The sequence below is a fragment of the Mustela putorius genome, unplaced genomic scaffold (genome assembly GCF_011764305.1).
Source record: "Mustela putorius furo isolate JIRA1106 unplaced genomic scaffold, ASM1176430v1.1 tig00000743_pilon_pilon_pilon, whole genome shotgun sequence".
Taxonomy (NCBI): Eukaryota; Metazoa; Chordata; class Mammalia; order Carnivora; family Mustelidae; genus Mustela; species Mustela putorius.
Window position 1 is genome coordinate 2,169,728 of NW_025421464.1, and position 15,714 is coordinate 2,185,441.

General features: G+C 43.3%; 1 protein-coding gene across 3 annotated transcripts in view; it reads left to right on the forward strand.

Annotated features, from left to right (window-relative positions):
- Positions 1-12,037, forward strand: part of KIF3B (kinesin family member 3B) — a 43,420-nt gene extending 31,383 nt beyond the window's left edge. For all 3 annotated transcript variants that reach the window (XM_045084055.1, XM_004746652.3, XM_004746653.3), the window contains 4 exons: positions 4,810-4,923; positions 5,523-5,628; positions 7,568-7,746; positions 8,633-12,037. In XM_045084055.1, coding sequence (XP_044939990.1) covers positions 4,810-4,923; positions 5,523-5,628; positions 7,568-7,746; positions 8,633-8,729 — 496 coding nt within the window. In that variant the 3' untranslated portion in view covers positions 8,730-12,037. The remainder of the gene's footprint in view (positions 1-4,809; positions 4,924-5,522; positions 5,629-7,567; positions 7,747-8,632) is intronic.
- Positions 12,038-15,714: the final 3,677 nt, after the last annotated feature.

Here is a 15,714-nt window from a genome sequence, read left to right on the forward strand (position 1 = left end):
AACCAACGAGCCACCCAGGCACCTCTACCACAATCTGATTTTAGAACATTTTTTTGTGTCTCCCCGCCCCCCTCAATGAAACCCTGTACCAGTTAGCAGTCATTCCGTATTACCCACCCCCCCCTTCCAGCACTAAGTATCTACTAATCTACTTTCTGTCTCTATAAATTTGTCTATTCTGGACATTTCATATAAATGGAATCGTATAACATGGCCTTCTGTGACTGGTTTCTTTTGATTAACATGATGCTTCCAAGGATCCTCCATGTTGTAACATGTAAGGACTTCATTCTTTTTTATGGCTGAATGATACTGGGTTTTATGGATATACCATATAATTAATTCATTTATCATTTGATGGACATTTAGGTTGTTTCCTGTCTTTGGCTATTATCAATAATGTTGCTGTGAACCTTCATGTACAAGTTTTTAAATGGATGTGTTTTCATTTCTCTGGGATATATATACCTAGGAGTGGAATTGCTTAGGTCATATGGTAACTCGGTATTTAAGTTTTGGAGGAATTGCCAAACTGTTTTCCAAAATGGCTGGATCATTTTATATTTCCACCACCAATTTTTCCATGTCCTGTTGACACTTGCAACTGTCTGTCCTTTTATTATAGCCTTCCTCATGGGTGTGAAGGCTCTCATTGTGGTTTTGCTTTGCATTTCTCTAATGACTCATGATGGAATGTCTTTTCATGTGCTCTTGGACCATTTGCATATCTCCTTTGGAGAAATGTCTGTTCAAATCCTCTGCCCATTTAAAAATTGGGTAATTTATTGGGTCTTTTTATTATTGAGTTGTAAGAGTTCTTTGTATATTCTGGAGACAAGTCTCTTATCAGACACATGATTTGTAGATATTTTCTCAAATTCTGTGGGTTGTCTTTTCACTTTCTTTATGGTATTTTGTTTGCAGCACAAAAGATTTTAATTCTGAAGTAGTCCAATTTATATATAGTTTCTTTTGTTGCTTAAATTTTTGGTATTGTATCTAAATTTTCCTGTTCTGGATATTGCATATTAATTTATAATGGAATAATGTGGCCACTGGTGGCTGACTTTTTTCACTTAGTATAATATAGTGTTTTCAAGGGTCATACATGTTGTAGCACATATCAATATTTCATTCCTTTTTTTTTTAATTTTTTTTTTATTTGACAGAGAGAGATTATAAATAGGCTGTCAGAGAGAGAGGGAGAAGCAGGCTCCCTGCTGAGGAGAGAGCCAGACCCAAGGCTGGATCCCAGGACCCTGGGATCATGACCTGAGCTGAAAGCAGAGGCTTAACCCACTGAGCCACCCAAGTGCCCCAATATTTCATTCTTTTTTTGTGGTTGAATAATATTGTATTGTATGACTATGCCACATTTTATGTATCCATTCATCAGTTAATGGACCTTTGGGTTATTTCTATTAGCTATTATGAATAATACTGCTATGAAGATTCGTGTACAAGTTTTATTTTATTTTTTAAAATTTTATTTGTTTGTTTGAGAGAGATACAGTGAAAGAGGAAACAAAAGCAAGGAGAGTGGGAAAGGGAGAAGTAGGCTTTGTACTGAGCAGGGAGCCTGATGTGGGGCTCGATCCCAGGACCCTGCGATCATGACCTGAGCCAAAGGCAGACACTTTACAACTGAGCCACTCAGGTGTCCCTGTGTACAAGTTTTATTCTGGACTTCTGTTTTCAGTTTTCTTAAGCCTCTTAGAGTCTTAAAGTTTGAGGTCTTACATTTAGGTCTGTGATCCATTTTGAGTTAACTTTTGTATATGGTCTGAAGTGCAGTTCCAAGTGCCTTCTGTTGCATGTGGATATCCAGTTTTCCCAGCACCATTTGTTGAAAGGGTCTTCTCTCATTGTCTTTGCATCTTATCAATTATAAATGGAAGGGTTTATTTCTGAACTCTCAATATTGTTCCATTGATCTGTTTGTCTTTATGCCAATACCACACTGTCTTGACTACTACAGCTGTGTAATAAGTTTTGAAATGAGGAAGTATGAGTCCTCCAATTTTGTTGATCTTTTTCAAGATAGTTTTGGCTATCCGGAGTTTCTTGCATTTCCATATACATTTTAAGGTCAGCTTGTCAATTTCTGTGAAAAAGCCAGCTGGGATTTTGTTAGGGACTGTGTTCAATCTATAGATCCAATTGGAGAGTACTGTCATCTTAACAGTTACGTGTTTTGGTCCATGAACTTGGGATGGGATGTCTCTTTATTTTTTTAGATCTTCTCTAATTTTTGTCAAGAATGTTTTGTAGTTTTCAATAGCCAAGTCTTTGCACTTCTTTTATTAAATATATACCTAAGTGGTTTTTTGCAATTATATATGGAATTGTTTTTCTTAGTTTTATTTTTAGAATATTTATTGCTAGTGTATAGAATCACAATTGATTTTTGTATACACAATTATATCTTTCCACCTAACAAAATTAGTATTGTTTCTTACTATTATCTCATACCTTGCCCATATTTGGATTTTATGGGTTTGTTCATATTAATATCTATATGAAGACCACATATTGCATTTAGTTATTATTTCTCTTCAGCTTATTTTAATCTGGAGCAGTCCCTTTTCCTTTTAAAAACTTTTTTTGCAGTTGACTTTTTGAAAAGTGAGGTCAGCCTCTTGAAGCGTCTCACAGTCTGGATTTAACTGAAAGGTTTAATTGAAAGCTAGTTCAAAGCACTGGTTCTCAACCTTGGCTGCTCACTGAAATCATAGGAGTTTTAAAAAGGTCCCACCCCAGAGATTTTGACTTAATTGGTCCTTCAACTTTAGCAGGCACCAGATCATCTGAAGGGTTTGTTAAGTGCAGATTACTGGGTCCCAAACCCAGAGAGTCTGATTCAGTTCATCAGGCATGGAGCCTGAGAATTTGCATTTCTAGAAGATTCCAGTTGTTGCTCCTATTGGTTCTGTGAACACACTTTGAGAACCACTGGTCTCTCATGAGGTTTGGGGAAGATATTTTTCAGAACTCTGTAAGTGGTATTAACATGCAGCCTGGCTTAAGAACCACTGAGTTAACAGTTTCAACCAACAATAATTTGTCTGAAATTATTATTTCATTAGGGGTTACATAATACTGTTTTTCTCTATCAGTCCTTCCACAATATTTGCTGAAATTTTGCTTTTTTTTTTTTTTTAAGATTTTATTTATTTGACAGAGACAGACACAGTGAGAGAAGGAACACAAGCAGGGGAAGTGGGAGAGGGAGAAGCAGGCTTCCTGCTGAGTAGGGAGCCCGATGCTGGCTCGATCCCAGGACCCTGGGATCATGACCTGAGGATTTAACAACTGAGCCACCCATGCGCCCCTTCTTTTCTTTTCTTTTTTTTTTTTTTAAAGATTTTATTTATTTATTTGACAGAGATCACAAGTAGGCAGAGAGGCAGGCAGAGAGAGAGAGAGGGAAGCAGGCCCCCGCTGAGCAGAGAGCCCGATGTGGGGCTTGATCCCAGGACCCTGAGATTGTGACCTGAGCTGAAGACAGAGGCTTAACCCACTGAGCCACCAGGCATCCCCTTTTCTTTTCTTTTTTTTAAAGTAATTTCTACACCCAATGTGGGGCTTGAACTCACAACCCTGAGATCAAGAGTCACATGCTCTGCAGACTGAGCCAGCCAGATACGTCTAGCTAGAATTTTTCTTCAAAGAACTCTTCAGAGGGATTATTTTAATGACCAAGTTTTAAATTTGGAAGGAGCTTTTATAATTAAAGGTATCCTCTTTCTAGGTATGTACACCTAGGAAAAAAAAAGAACAAAATATGCCAAAATATTAATAATAGCTATCTCTGGATAGTGAATGTAGTTGTATTTTTTACATTTCCTGCTATATAAATAAGACTTTTAAAATCAGAAAAAAGCAAATATATGTCATAAAAATAATTTCTTAAATGTTTCAAATAAAATAAGTAGAAAATTTCATCTCTCTGAAATATTTTTCTCCTAGGGAAGCCATTTTCATGGCTTTAGCTCTTATTTATATTTTTTGAATAAACAGTGAGTCAGCTTCTTTCTCATAGTCGGTACCCTACATGTCACTGGTGTTTGTTGTGTGTCTTTCCCACTTTAACACCCCTTTGGCATTGTTCTGTCCTGAGGCTTTGAAAGCGTGAATGCAGAGATGTGGGACAGCTGTCACCATGGAGAGACACAACCCAGTGGGTTCCAGTTTCATTGTTTGCTGTGTTTCCCAGCACTTCTCAAGCTGAGACTCTTCTCGGGAATGGTCCTTTATTCTCAGTGGTCTAAGGGGACTGAAATCCACTCAGTCTTGTCTTTTGTCCTGGCGACTAGCGTGGGAAGTTTTCTAGCTTGGCCAACAATCCATGGGATTGGAAAAAGACCGTTTCACTTCTAATCTCTTTTTAGCATTTTGGAAATTAACGTGCTAGGTTGGGGGGGTACCAATGGCCCCCTAAGAGACACTTCAGTTAGTGCGTTTGCACTCTGGTATAGGCCAGGCATGGCCACTTTTTTTCAGTCCATTCTTCTCCTCGAGCTGCTCCTCCTTGGCCAGAAGTGACCTCCCTAGAGTCTTGGGACAGCCCGCTGTCAGCACCTGTCATATCTAAGAGGGCCACACCATTACCTCTCTGTCTCAGGCAGGGACTAAGCGTCATTCCTGTCCATACCCCAGCTCTCTGCCCAATGGCCGGCCTGCAGGGCCTGCCCAGGAGGTACTTGTGGAGTGGCTTGACTCTTATCCAATGACTCCCACATGTAGGATAGCCAGTACCAGCTGTCTTCTTTTCCACCTGTGTTCATTCATGATTGTGTGCTCTTACAGGCATCTTATTATTGAAAACTTCATCCCTCTAGAAGAAAAAAGTAAAATCATGAATAGATCCTTCTTCGATGAAGAGGAAGATCATTGGAAATTACATCCTATAACCAGACTGGAGTAAGTCACTATTCATTTTAAGAATGGGGAAGGTGGGGAAGAGGGAGAAAAAATGGATAAGCTGGACTTGGCCCAAGGGGTATAGTAGGATGGTGCTGTTAGGAATTGGGGGACTATCACAGTGAATTCATGTCCTTTCCCAAGTTCCTGCATTCGCGCTTCCTCAGCTGTCATGGGAAGCATGCTAGGCCAAAGGGGGCAGTACCTGGGTAGGCGTCATATTGTACGGCCGTTTGATGCAGCATTGATTTCCAGTCTACTTCTGGGTCTTGCTAGAATAGTGGAAAATGGTCCGCTAAGGATGTGGGGGTGGGGAACACTGACAGCTGTGTCTTGCACCTGCCATCTGAGAACTGGGTGATTACACCAGTCCCTTACAGCTTAAGAGATGCATGATGTCCACATTTGAATCAGAATGTGACTCAGAAAATATAAGCAGTTCCTGTCCCATTCACATGGTAGCCCTTAGTCCCGGGAGTTACTAGGTTCAGGCCTATTTAGATAGGCTCAGTGTCTTCTGAGAGCTGGTTCCACAGGACTGTCCTGGGACTGTGGAACACACTCCAAACAGGGCTTTAACCACTGCAGTCCATTTCCAGGAATCAGCAGATGATGAAGCGACCAGTCTCAGCTGTGGGGTATAAGAGACCGTTGAGCCAACACGCAAGAATGTCCATGATGATTCGTCCAGAGGCCCGATATCGGGTGAGAAGATTGTCCTTGTGTTTCTCTCCTATCTCTTTTCAGGGAGTTTAGGTATATGTAAAGCCTCAGGCACCGTTCTGCAAAGTCACAGAGTATGTGTCCTGACTCTTTCCAGGGGTTCCTGAGGACATTTATATTAACATAATAATTATAATTGATAATAAACATACTAAGTAAAGAACAAATAAAAAGAACAAATAATTATGAATAAGAAGGCAAAGTAGAATGAGATTTAGAAAATTAGCCTACAGAAGGAGGAGAGTACAAACATACTGTCAGTAATGGCCAAGAAACATCATCACCACAAAGCCTGAAAATGGCTCCGTGCGAAGACTGGAGGGAATGCAGATGTGCAATGACGGGAGGTGGAGATGAGTTATAGAACCTTCGGTACTTCTGTTTAACAGGATGTGGGTCAGTCAGGTAGTTATTTCAAGTGACATAATTGAGGACTTTTTAAATGACCCAAACATATTTTGCAATAATCCCACTGTACGAACTGCTACACATAAGCACTTGCTGTATGCCGGACATATACTCAGCGCTTCTTGGCTTTCTCTGATTGAACGCTCCCACCTCCTCTCTGCCGTAGGTCCCATGGCTTAGTAGGTAGCTGGTAAGTGGATGTACCAGGAGACACAACTTATTGTTAAGTTATAAAACAACTGGTACTGAAAGTTTACGTATGAATTAAATACGTGGACTGGTTATCTCTGGTTCATGGAAGTGCACTCAATTTAAGTTGCCTTCTTTTTGCTTATCTGTATTTTGTATCAGCAGGGAGCCTGTATCATTGATATCAAGATACAAGATACAAGCCTGTATCTTGAAAATTTTAAATTGTTTTTGAGTCTCCCTTAGCCGTCAGAGCAAAACAGATTGGGATTAATTAGTTGCTCAGGTGCTGTTCTTCCTGTTGCTGAGTTATTTAAAATAAAGGAAACAAACGCAAAAAAGCTACATTAGGTGGGGTTTTCTGTCGTAGAAGGTGAATAATGTATCTGTGTCCTCAGAAGCATTTTCCTAGCAGTTTCAGAGGGTGCATCTCTTGCCCATTATTTCAGGTCCCAAAACTAGAACATGATTTCAAAGCCTTCAAATCAGAACATGTGGATTTCCAAGGGGCTAACCTGATACAAAGGTAGAATTTAAAGCAGCGGCTTTCAGATGTTTTTAGCACCGGACACACTCCATTAAGAGAAAATTTTAGCAATGTCTTGGTATATAAAATTGATTGATGGAGCCACTCCATCTCCCCAACTTCTCCCCGCAGTGGCCCTCCTGCCCCTTCTGGAGTTCTGGGGCTTGAACTCTACTGGGTAGGAGGAGCTGAAGGACGAGATGTGTACCGTGGGTGTTCTTCCCTCTACACACTCATTTCAGCATGTAGGACCCAGGGAAAGGCCCACCACAGGCTGTCAGGTAAAGGAATCCAGCCACAAGGCCAGTTATGAGGCAGGGCTGGGTATGATAAAAGATAAAATGTGGTTACAAGACACACACTGCCACACACCTTCCACATATATACTACCTGCCTGCTTCCTTCCCTCAGCAACCAAAATGTTCATCAGAGCTGCTGGGGGTGGTGAGGTTATCAGTAATTACCCTCTTCTTCTTTATACCTTTTTTTATTTTCACATTGTCTGCAGTCAATGGATTCTGCTTATTATTTTTCCCTGCTTATTCCCCTTAGAGTATAATATATGTTCATTGTTTAAAAAAACTTTTTTAAGGAAATAGAGGAAAGCCCAGAGAAGAAGATAAAAACATCTGTGTCCTCACCAGGAAAAAAGTTATAAATCTGTGTCATTACAGGCTCTTGGTAGGCTCCTAGTAGCAAGACATGTGCAGTTCTGTCTTTCGGAGGGTGGCAGGATTGCTTGTAGGCTCTGTGTCTGATCAGAGGCCGGCCTCACTGGTCATGGCTGTGCTTCTGCAGGCAGAGAACATCGTGCTGTTAGAGCTGGACATGCCCAGCCGGACCACCAGAGACTACGAGGGCCCCGCCATCGCTCCCAAAGTCCAGGCTGCACTGGATGCAGCCCTGCAGGACGAAGATGAGATACAGGTGGATGCATCATCCTTTGAAAGCACGACAAATAAGAAGTCCAAGGCCAGGTGAGTGGCTTTTGATGACCTGCAATTAAACAGAACATGCTCAAACAAGGACAAACAAAGGTAGAGGCTTATCATGGAATGCTTTACAGAACACACCAGAAAATGCTGCCATATTACTCCTAGGTTTGTTCATTTACTCCACAAATATTTATGGCCCAGTCAAGTGTTGTGAACACCAGAATGGCTAAGGAATGTGTATTCCCGTGAACTAGGGGACAGTTCTTTGGTCCCTGCCAGGTACTAGGCAGTTGTCAGTCCTTTGACAGAATGATCTTACTGTTTTCTGCAAAAACTTACGAGATAAATGTTATCATTAATCCCATTTATAAAATCTATAAAATAAGAAGACTGAGTCTTAGAGAATTTGAGAAAGTAGCCAAGTTCAAGGAAGTAAGTACAGAGCCAGGGTTCAAACCTAGGTGTGTCTGAATCCACAGCCCAGACTCTGAGCCTCACTGCTGAATTTACCTCATTTAAATGACCTGTGAAATAACCAAGTACTTAATTTGGTGCTAAATTAGAAGTTCTGTCTTACTAAATTTTGGACTAGAGGCTTAAGGACAACAATGGGAAAAAACAAAAAATGGAAGAAATTCCACCTGCAAACAGTACTTTCTGCCAGAAAAGACAATCAAGATCTGATGTAAATGGAAGAACAGTTGCCAAGAAGCAGGTCCCTTCCCTGAGGTGTCACGCCTCGGTTGGCTGGTCACGTTGGCCATGAACAGAGGGTCAGGCTGTGCCGGTCTGGTGGTTTTACGGTGGAAAGTGTACTGGCGTTCAGGCCATTGAGGAAAGGCGAAGGCTACTTGGTGAGAAAGGAGTCTGATCTGTGTCAGGGACAGAGACGGGACATGACATGTAAACATGTGCTTGACTTTTGCAGGCCGAAAAGCGGAAGGAAGTCGGGATCCTCCTCCTCTTCCTCAGGAACCCCTGCATCTCAGCTTTATCCACAGTCTCGAGGACTGGTTCCCAAGTAAAGCCAGTTCCTCCTCTCCCAGGGTGTAAATAGCATTTGCCTTCTGAGAGAAGAGACGAGCAAACACCTGCAGAGAGGACTTCAAGCCCTAACTCAGAACTGTGCCCCTGGGGAGTAGCGATGGCCTCTTTGCAGATTAACCATCGTAATCTGGTTGAAACGTGCCAGCGCTCACCTGGCACGAAGCGACTCTGGGAAATGTCCTTTAATTAGCATCTCAGAAATGCATGGGTAAGGTAAAGTGTGATAGTTGAAGTGGAAAGCAAGGGAATGACCAGTGACCTTGCTTCCCTTCTCCCTTGCCTTCTCCTCTCCCCGGCCCCGCCCGCCCTCCCATTCCCCTCTCCTTATCTAGCCTGTTCTTTGTGCTGGGCTCCTTTCTTGTTGAACAACAGGGCAAAATCAGGAGTCACCTGAGCAGGACCAAGTCTTTGGAGCCTCAGGATAAAATGACAGTGAGACTGAAAAGTAAAAGCCCTAGAACTTGAATAGGTGCTTGTTCCTGTAGGTAGAATGAGAATTCTCATTTGGATCCAAGCCCCCGATAGGCTTGATGGGCCTTTGGGATCTGCTGAATAAGGAAATGTTTCCCAAGCATGTTGGAAGCAATAGAAACAACATTCCCTTTGCCTCCTTGGAGAGTTTTAGGGGAACAGCTTCTTTAAAACCTTAAAACCATGACCATCCTTGTCTAAGACGTAACTCTGTAAGCTGATGCCATGTCCATACACTGTGTCACTTTACTCTTCATTTGTCACCACCTTTGCCGTTGCGCATCCTCTGAGCATCCCTGCCTCAGCCCGGCCTCGGCCCACACAGCCGCTCAGCCATGGGCCTGTTGTATGGGAAGAGGAAGGTTGGGTCTGCTTTCCCTGACCGGACAAGAGTTGGGAGAATGAGACGTACAGTGGCACTTTTGAATTCCCCGTTTTGTGCCCTGTCTGCAAAAGGGTGATAAGGCAGTGCAGACCCAGAGATGTGGGACTCGGGGCAGTGGGAGAGGACGATAGAATGGATGGGAACGAAGGCGTCCTGCCTGCCTTCCCCAGGACCCTCACCTGAGGCCAGAACAGCGGCTCACTGCCGGCAGAGCCAAAGGTGGTGGCCCGGAGTGTCCATGCAACTGAGTAGGCTCAGAGGAGAGAATTAGAAATTCCCGTTGACATAGACTAGTTTGGTTTTTAAGTTTTAGTTCTTCGTATTATTGAAATTCAAAGCTTCATTTTATGTTGGTCCTTAGGTGAATGTTACTCATTTCCCCCCCAAGAGAAGCTCAGAAGTGTGCGTGCGTGTGCAAGCACAGTGGTGCCTGTGTTCTTTGAGTGTGTCCATGTGTGTTTGTAAGAGAGAGACCAAGGACTTGCCCAGTTTTAGAAATACACTAATGTGCGGTTATTGCCTTTGTCTGTATTGAAGGCCCACTGAATGACGAATCCAGGCGGGAAGTGCTCCCATGTGAGTGTCTGAGTCCACGAGCCAAGCCTGAGGGCACAATAGGAGTCCCCAGGTCTGCCACCCTGGTGCACCTTGCTGGCACGGTGCCCCAGGAAGATGGCGACTCAGGTGGGCCTTGAGTTATATTTTAACTCAGCTGCTGAGTTCCCAGGGCACATTTCTGGATCAGAACCCGTGGGAAAGAGGAGGTACCAAGTGCAATGTCTTAGCATTCTACAAATGGAGATCTGGCATCTGGCCCCTTATCTCCTTTTTAGTTACTGTTCTTTCTGAAAGCTGGGGCCCTTTGCAGCAATTCCCAGAGCATAATGGAGCCTTTCCTCATCTTCCTTGGGATCAGACCCTGCTTCTTATTTATTAAGAATTTACCTGTTTGAGTGGGAACCAAATGATGAGGTGGGTAGTCTGAGATGCTTATCTGCCAGCTACACCTGTCTCTTGCACCACATTCCCTCAAAGCTAGTCCGAATCCCATAGGCTGAAAATATTCACCTAGCACATCTGAGAACTGAACACTGCAGATAACACTGTACCTTAATACTGATATCTCGAGGTGGCTGTTCTGAGCAAGGGTGGTTGAGTGACCGTGGAACTTTTCTAAGAGGGCGAAGGAAGAAAGCCAAGTGGGCAGGCAGGATTATTAAAACAGGCTTGCCTTATGCACAGCTGTGTTCGTCTGGCAGTCTGTGAGCCCAGGTAGAACAGCTGTGAGGAGGTGGAGCTGTCCCTCCCCAAGCAGTCTCTGGTGCTTTTCTTCTCTCAAAATGGATCCGATAAATATTTGAGTAGAGCAGACAGGAGCATGTCTCACTGCTACCAGAAAGCTGCTGCTTTGGGCTCTGAATTGAGCCAAACACATGGAGGACCGACCTAGTTTTCATGTCTATAGTCATGCTAGAATGTTCCAAGCTGTCTGAGGGTCTTCACGCAAGAGCAGCTAGTGAAGTCTGGAAGCAAGTCTGAACAGGATCTAAGAAGATCATCTGGGAGAAGGAGTTTGAGACTGTGTGCGACCCTTATCACGCCCCTTTTTGCTCTGATCAGTAAGAATGTATCTGGCTTCCTGTTTGAAAGTCACATGTCTCCCAGATCCCTGGATTCAGAACCCAAGGACACAAATCACAGGCATGAAGCACTTTCTGAAGACTCTGACCTAACATTGGATTGTTCCCCGTCGAATGCCTGCATGCTGCTTGAATTGTACCACTCGCACCTCCATGACCAAAGGCGCCAGAGAGTTCTGCAGTTCAGGCCCGGGCCACTCTCCGCTTTTCCTGTCTGACTCTTGTTAAGTCCTCCCTCACTGAATGTAGAATTGTTGCCAAGTTCTTGAGAAGCGTCGACTCCCTGCTAACATGGGATATCGGTTCTGCCTCACATTTCCGTATGGTCCAGGCTCATCGCAAACACCACCTTGGGCCATCTCAGCACCATCAGTGGATGAAAATGGGGCTATTAATAAGCCCTAAAAGCCATAATCAAAATGCTCAGAGGGAACTGGATAAGGACAGTGGGCCTGGCTGTTGCTACTGCACATGGTTTTGTCCAGTACTGTTTGGCAATCTGCCCCCTCTCACCCCGCCCTTGTTTTCTTGAATGAAATGCTTTTAAGGTTGTTTATGAAGGGAGTGATCCTGGGGCAGGCAAGGGGCAGTGGGCTTTATGGCTCTTTGGAGTTACTGTTGATCTTGACCTTCTCTTTGGCTACCTTTAGACAAAGAAGATGCCAATACTTGCGGCTCTAAGTTTTACAGTTGATATTTATTTGTATCATCTCTTTGTCTAGGAATGTAAAAGTGATTCTAAACTAAGATGTGTAATAAAAATCAATCAGATTTATTGTACCTACAAAAAGGTGTCCTCATAAATGACTAATGCTTTTGAAAATGACATGCTCATGGCCGACACACTGCCACTCTCTTTAAACATTTAAACTTCCAGGGAAAGGAGGGTGGGAATAGAAAATGAAGACTGAGTTGGAAGGCTGGCATTTAAAAAAAAAGAAAAAAGATAGCAACAAGGTAAAGGAATGAAGAAAGAGCGAAAAATAAGTGCTTCTCATGTTTTTCCACAGAGGTTTTCCACAGGTAGACCTGGGTATCAGGTGGGGCATTTCTTTGAACTTCTGTTGTTTTGGGTTCAAAATTTCTTTTAAGTTCATTTCATATTATACTTTAAAATGTGGCCCTTTTTTAACACAAAAATATATGATGTTACTCACCATCAGGTAAAAAAGGAAATAACCGGAAATAGGCAACATGCTGCTCTCGTGGTTTCCCATACGCCCAGGGCTTTTGGTCTGTCCCCCTGGGGGCTTGAGAAGAATGGGCACAGACCCTGGACTCTGAGCTGGGTTTGAGTTCTGATTCTGTTTGCTTTCTATTATGTGACTGTGAGGAATTCAGTTTACCTCTCGGAACCTTGGTGTCCTTGTCTATAAAATGGGACAGTAATCCCCACCTCACAGGGCCATTGTAAAGATTAATAATGTAGTTAAAACAATAGCACACAAGTGTGTGGACCATAGCAGCCATTTAAAAATGTGGTTATTGCTATGACCTGGCTCTGTGTTCAGAAGACACTAGGAATAGTTTGTATCCCAAGAAACTAGAAGCTATGACTGGTCGCACCATGTTTAGAAAATTCTAGGCCTTTCCAGAAAAGCTGCTAACTGCTTAACAAGTGTATGTGAAGTACCTATTATGTGCCACATTGTTCCGGGTACAGGGTATACAGATGTGAGCCACTCTGTCTTGGTCTCTGCCCACACAGCTTGTCCTTAAATGAGGAGGGAGGCAGGATAAATGTTAACAGAGTGCACACCAGTGTACCATTACAAATTACGACAGATCCCATAGAAAGTTATTACAGCATATTACAGGAGACTAAGGGGTCCTAATCGGGATTGGGTGGGTAAGTAAAGGAAGGGCTTTCTGAAGAAATGGCATTTACAGTGAGACCTAAAGAATGAGAGATTTGGGGGCACTGGCTGTCTCAGTCGGTAGAGCATGCGACTCTTGATCTCAGGGTTGTGAGTTCAAGCAGCATTCTGGATGTAGAGCACACTTTAAAAAAGACAAAAAGCAGGGGCGCCTGGGTGGCTCAGTGGGTTAAGCCTCTGCCTTCGGCTCGGGTCATGATCTCAGGGTCCTGGGATTGAGCCCCACATCGGGGTCTCTGCTCAGTAGGGAGCCTGCTTCCTCCTCTCTCTCTGCCTGCCTCTCTGCCTACATGTAATCTCTGTCTGTCAAATAAATAAACAAAATCTTTAAATAAATAAATAAATAAAAATAAAAAGACAAAAAGCAAGAAAAAGGGGAAGCATCTGGGTGGTTTGGTTGATTAAGCGGTTGCCTTTGGCTCAGATTGTGATCCTGGAGTCCTGAGATGGCTCCCTGCTCAGTGGCGGTCTGCTGCTCCCTCTGCCCCTCTCCTTGCTCAGACTCTCTCTCTCTCTTGCAAATAAAATACATTTTTTAAAGATTTTATTTATTTATTGGGGCGCCTGGGTGGCTCAGTGGTTTGAGCCTCTGCCTTTGGCTCGAGTCACGATCTCAGGATCCTGGGATTGAGCCCCACATTGGGCTCTCTGCTCAGCAGGGAGCCTCCTTTCCCCTCTTTCTCTGCCTGCCTCTCTGCCTACTTGTGATCTCTGTCTGTCAAATAAATAAAATCTTTAAAAAAAAAGATTTTATTTGTTTGTTTGTTTGTTTGACACAAAGAGACAGGGAGATCCTGTCCCCCCATTGAGCCCCTGTTGGGCTCCCTGCTCAGTGGGGAGTCTGCATCTCCCCCTGCCCCTCCCCCTGCTCTTGTGCTTGGGCCCTCTCTCAAATAAATAAGTAAAATCTTTAAAAAATAAATAAATAAACAAGTATGAGAGGTTAGCTGGGTAGAGAAGGGGAGGGAATCTATGAAGGTCTTGAAGCAGAATTTCATAGGAAGGCATCTCCAGTCCTTTTTACCCTCACTACAGGGAGGCATGGTGAAATATTAGGGGAAAAATTACAGCATAGGACTTAAACCAAACCAGAACAACAAATTTAAAGAGCATAGAAAGGATAGCATCCTATGTGACTTAGGCAAAGGAGTTTTATTTATTTATTTATTTTTAAAGATTTTATTTATTATTTATTTGACAGAGAGAGAAATCACAAGTAGGCGGAGAGTCAGGCAGAGAGAGAGAGAGAAGCAGGCTCCCGCTGAGCAAAGAGCCCGATGCGGGGCTCGATCCCAGGACACTGAGATCATGACCTGAGCCGAAGGCAGCGGCTTAATCCACTGAGCCACCCAGGCGCCCCAGGCAAAGGAGTTTTAATTGTGTTTCTTCGTAGGATGCCCTTTCCTTCCAAAAAAATAGAGTTAAGAAGCATAGCTTGGCTTAGCCCAAGTAATTATTAATTTAGGATAATTCAAAATCTATTAGCCAGAAAGCAAGAGTTCAAAATGTGATTTGAAGAATTATGAGTGTGTTCTTGAAAGTGACAGAATTCTGGATGGGACAGGGGCTAATTCATAAGGGAGGTATAGGACAGAGCAGCTGGGCAACTTGGAAATTCCTGTGACTCACCAAGTTGTCTTCTCATCTGCTGGATTGTTCTTCTAAAAATAAATAAATAAAAATTTAAAAACGATACAAGCCTTGTGTGATTCAGTAAGAAATATATATTTGGTCTTTGTCCCTGAAGAGCTTCTACATCCCTTGGAATTTCTTGAGTGACAGAGGAGATAGGAGGATTTTTTGGTATTCCTAACAAACCCCTTTCAACCTTGCCTGAATCTAATAATAAAGTGACTCGAGGTGGGTCCCTAGATAGCTTCCGAATAGGAGCTGGTTGCGGGAGGAACCAGTCTTGTGACTAGAGGGTTGGAACTTTCATCCCCACCTGCTGACGCCCTAGGAGCGGGGAGAAGCTGGATTGGGCTAATCACCAATAGGCAATAATTTAATCCATTGTGCCTGGGTAGCAAAGCCTCCATAAAAGCCCCTAAATGACGGGGTTCCAAGAGCTTCCAGGTTGGTGAACACAGCGAGATGCTGGGGGGGTGTCACATCGGAAGGCAGCATGGAGCTCCACACCCCTCCCCCCATCCTTGCACTGCGCATCTCTTCCATTTGACTGTTCCTGAGTTGCATCCTGTATAATAAATTCATAATAGTAACTAACACTCTCCTGAGTTCTGTGAGCTGTTCTAGCAATGATCAAAACTTGGGGCATGGGTCATAAGAACCCCTGAGGTACAGCTAGTTTATAGTTGGCTGGAAAAACAAGTGTCAGCCTTGAACTTTGAGCTGGCATTGGAAGTGGGGAAATCTTGTGGGGCGGAGCCCTTAACTTGTGGAATCTGTGCTGACTCCAGGTAGGTTCAGAATTCTTGGTGTCTGGAGAATCAAAGATTTGGTTGTTGCATGGAAGGAAAAAAAAATATTTGGTTGTCAGGGTGTTGTGAATAACAACAGTTGACCTTGGAAACCGTATTTTGAACTTCATGCTAATGGCTTAAGTCTTGGGGCATGTGATTTTGGCAAG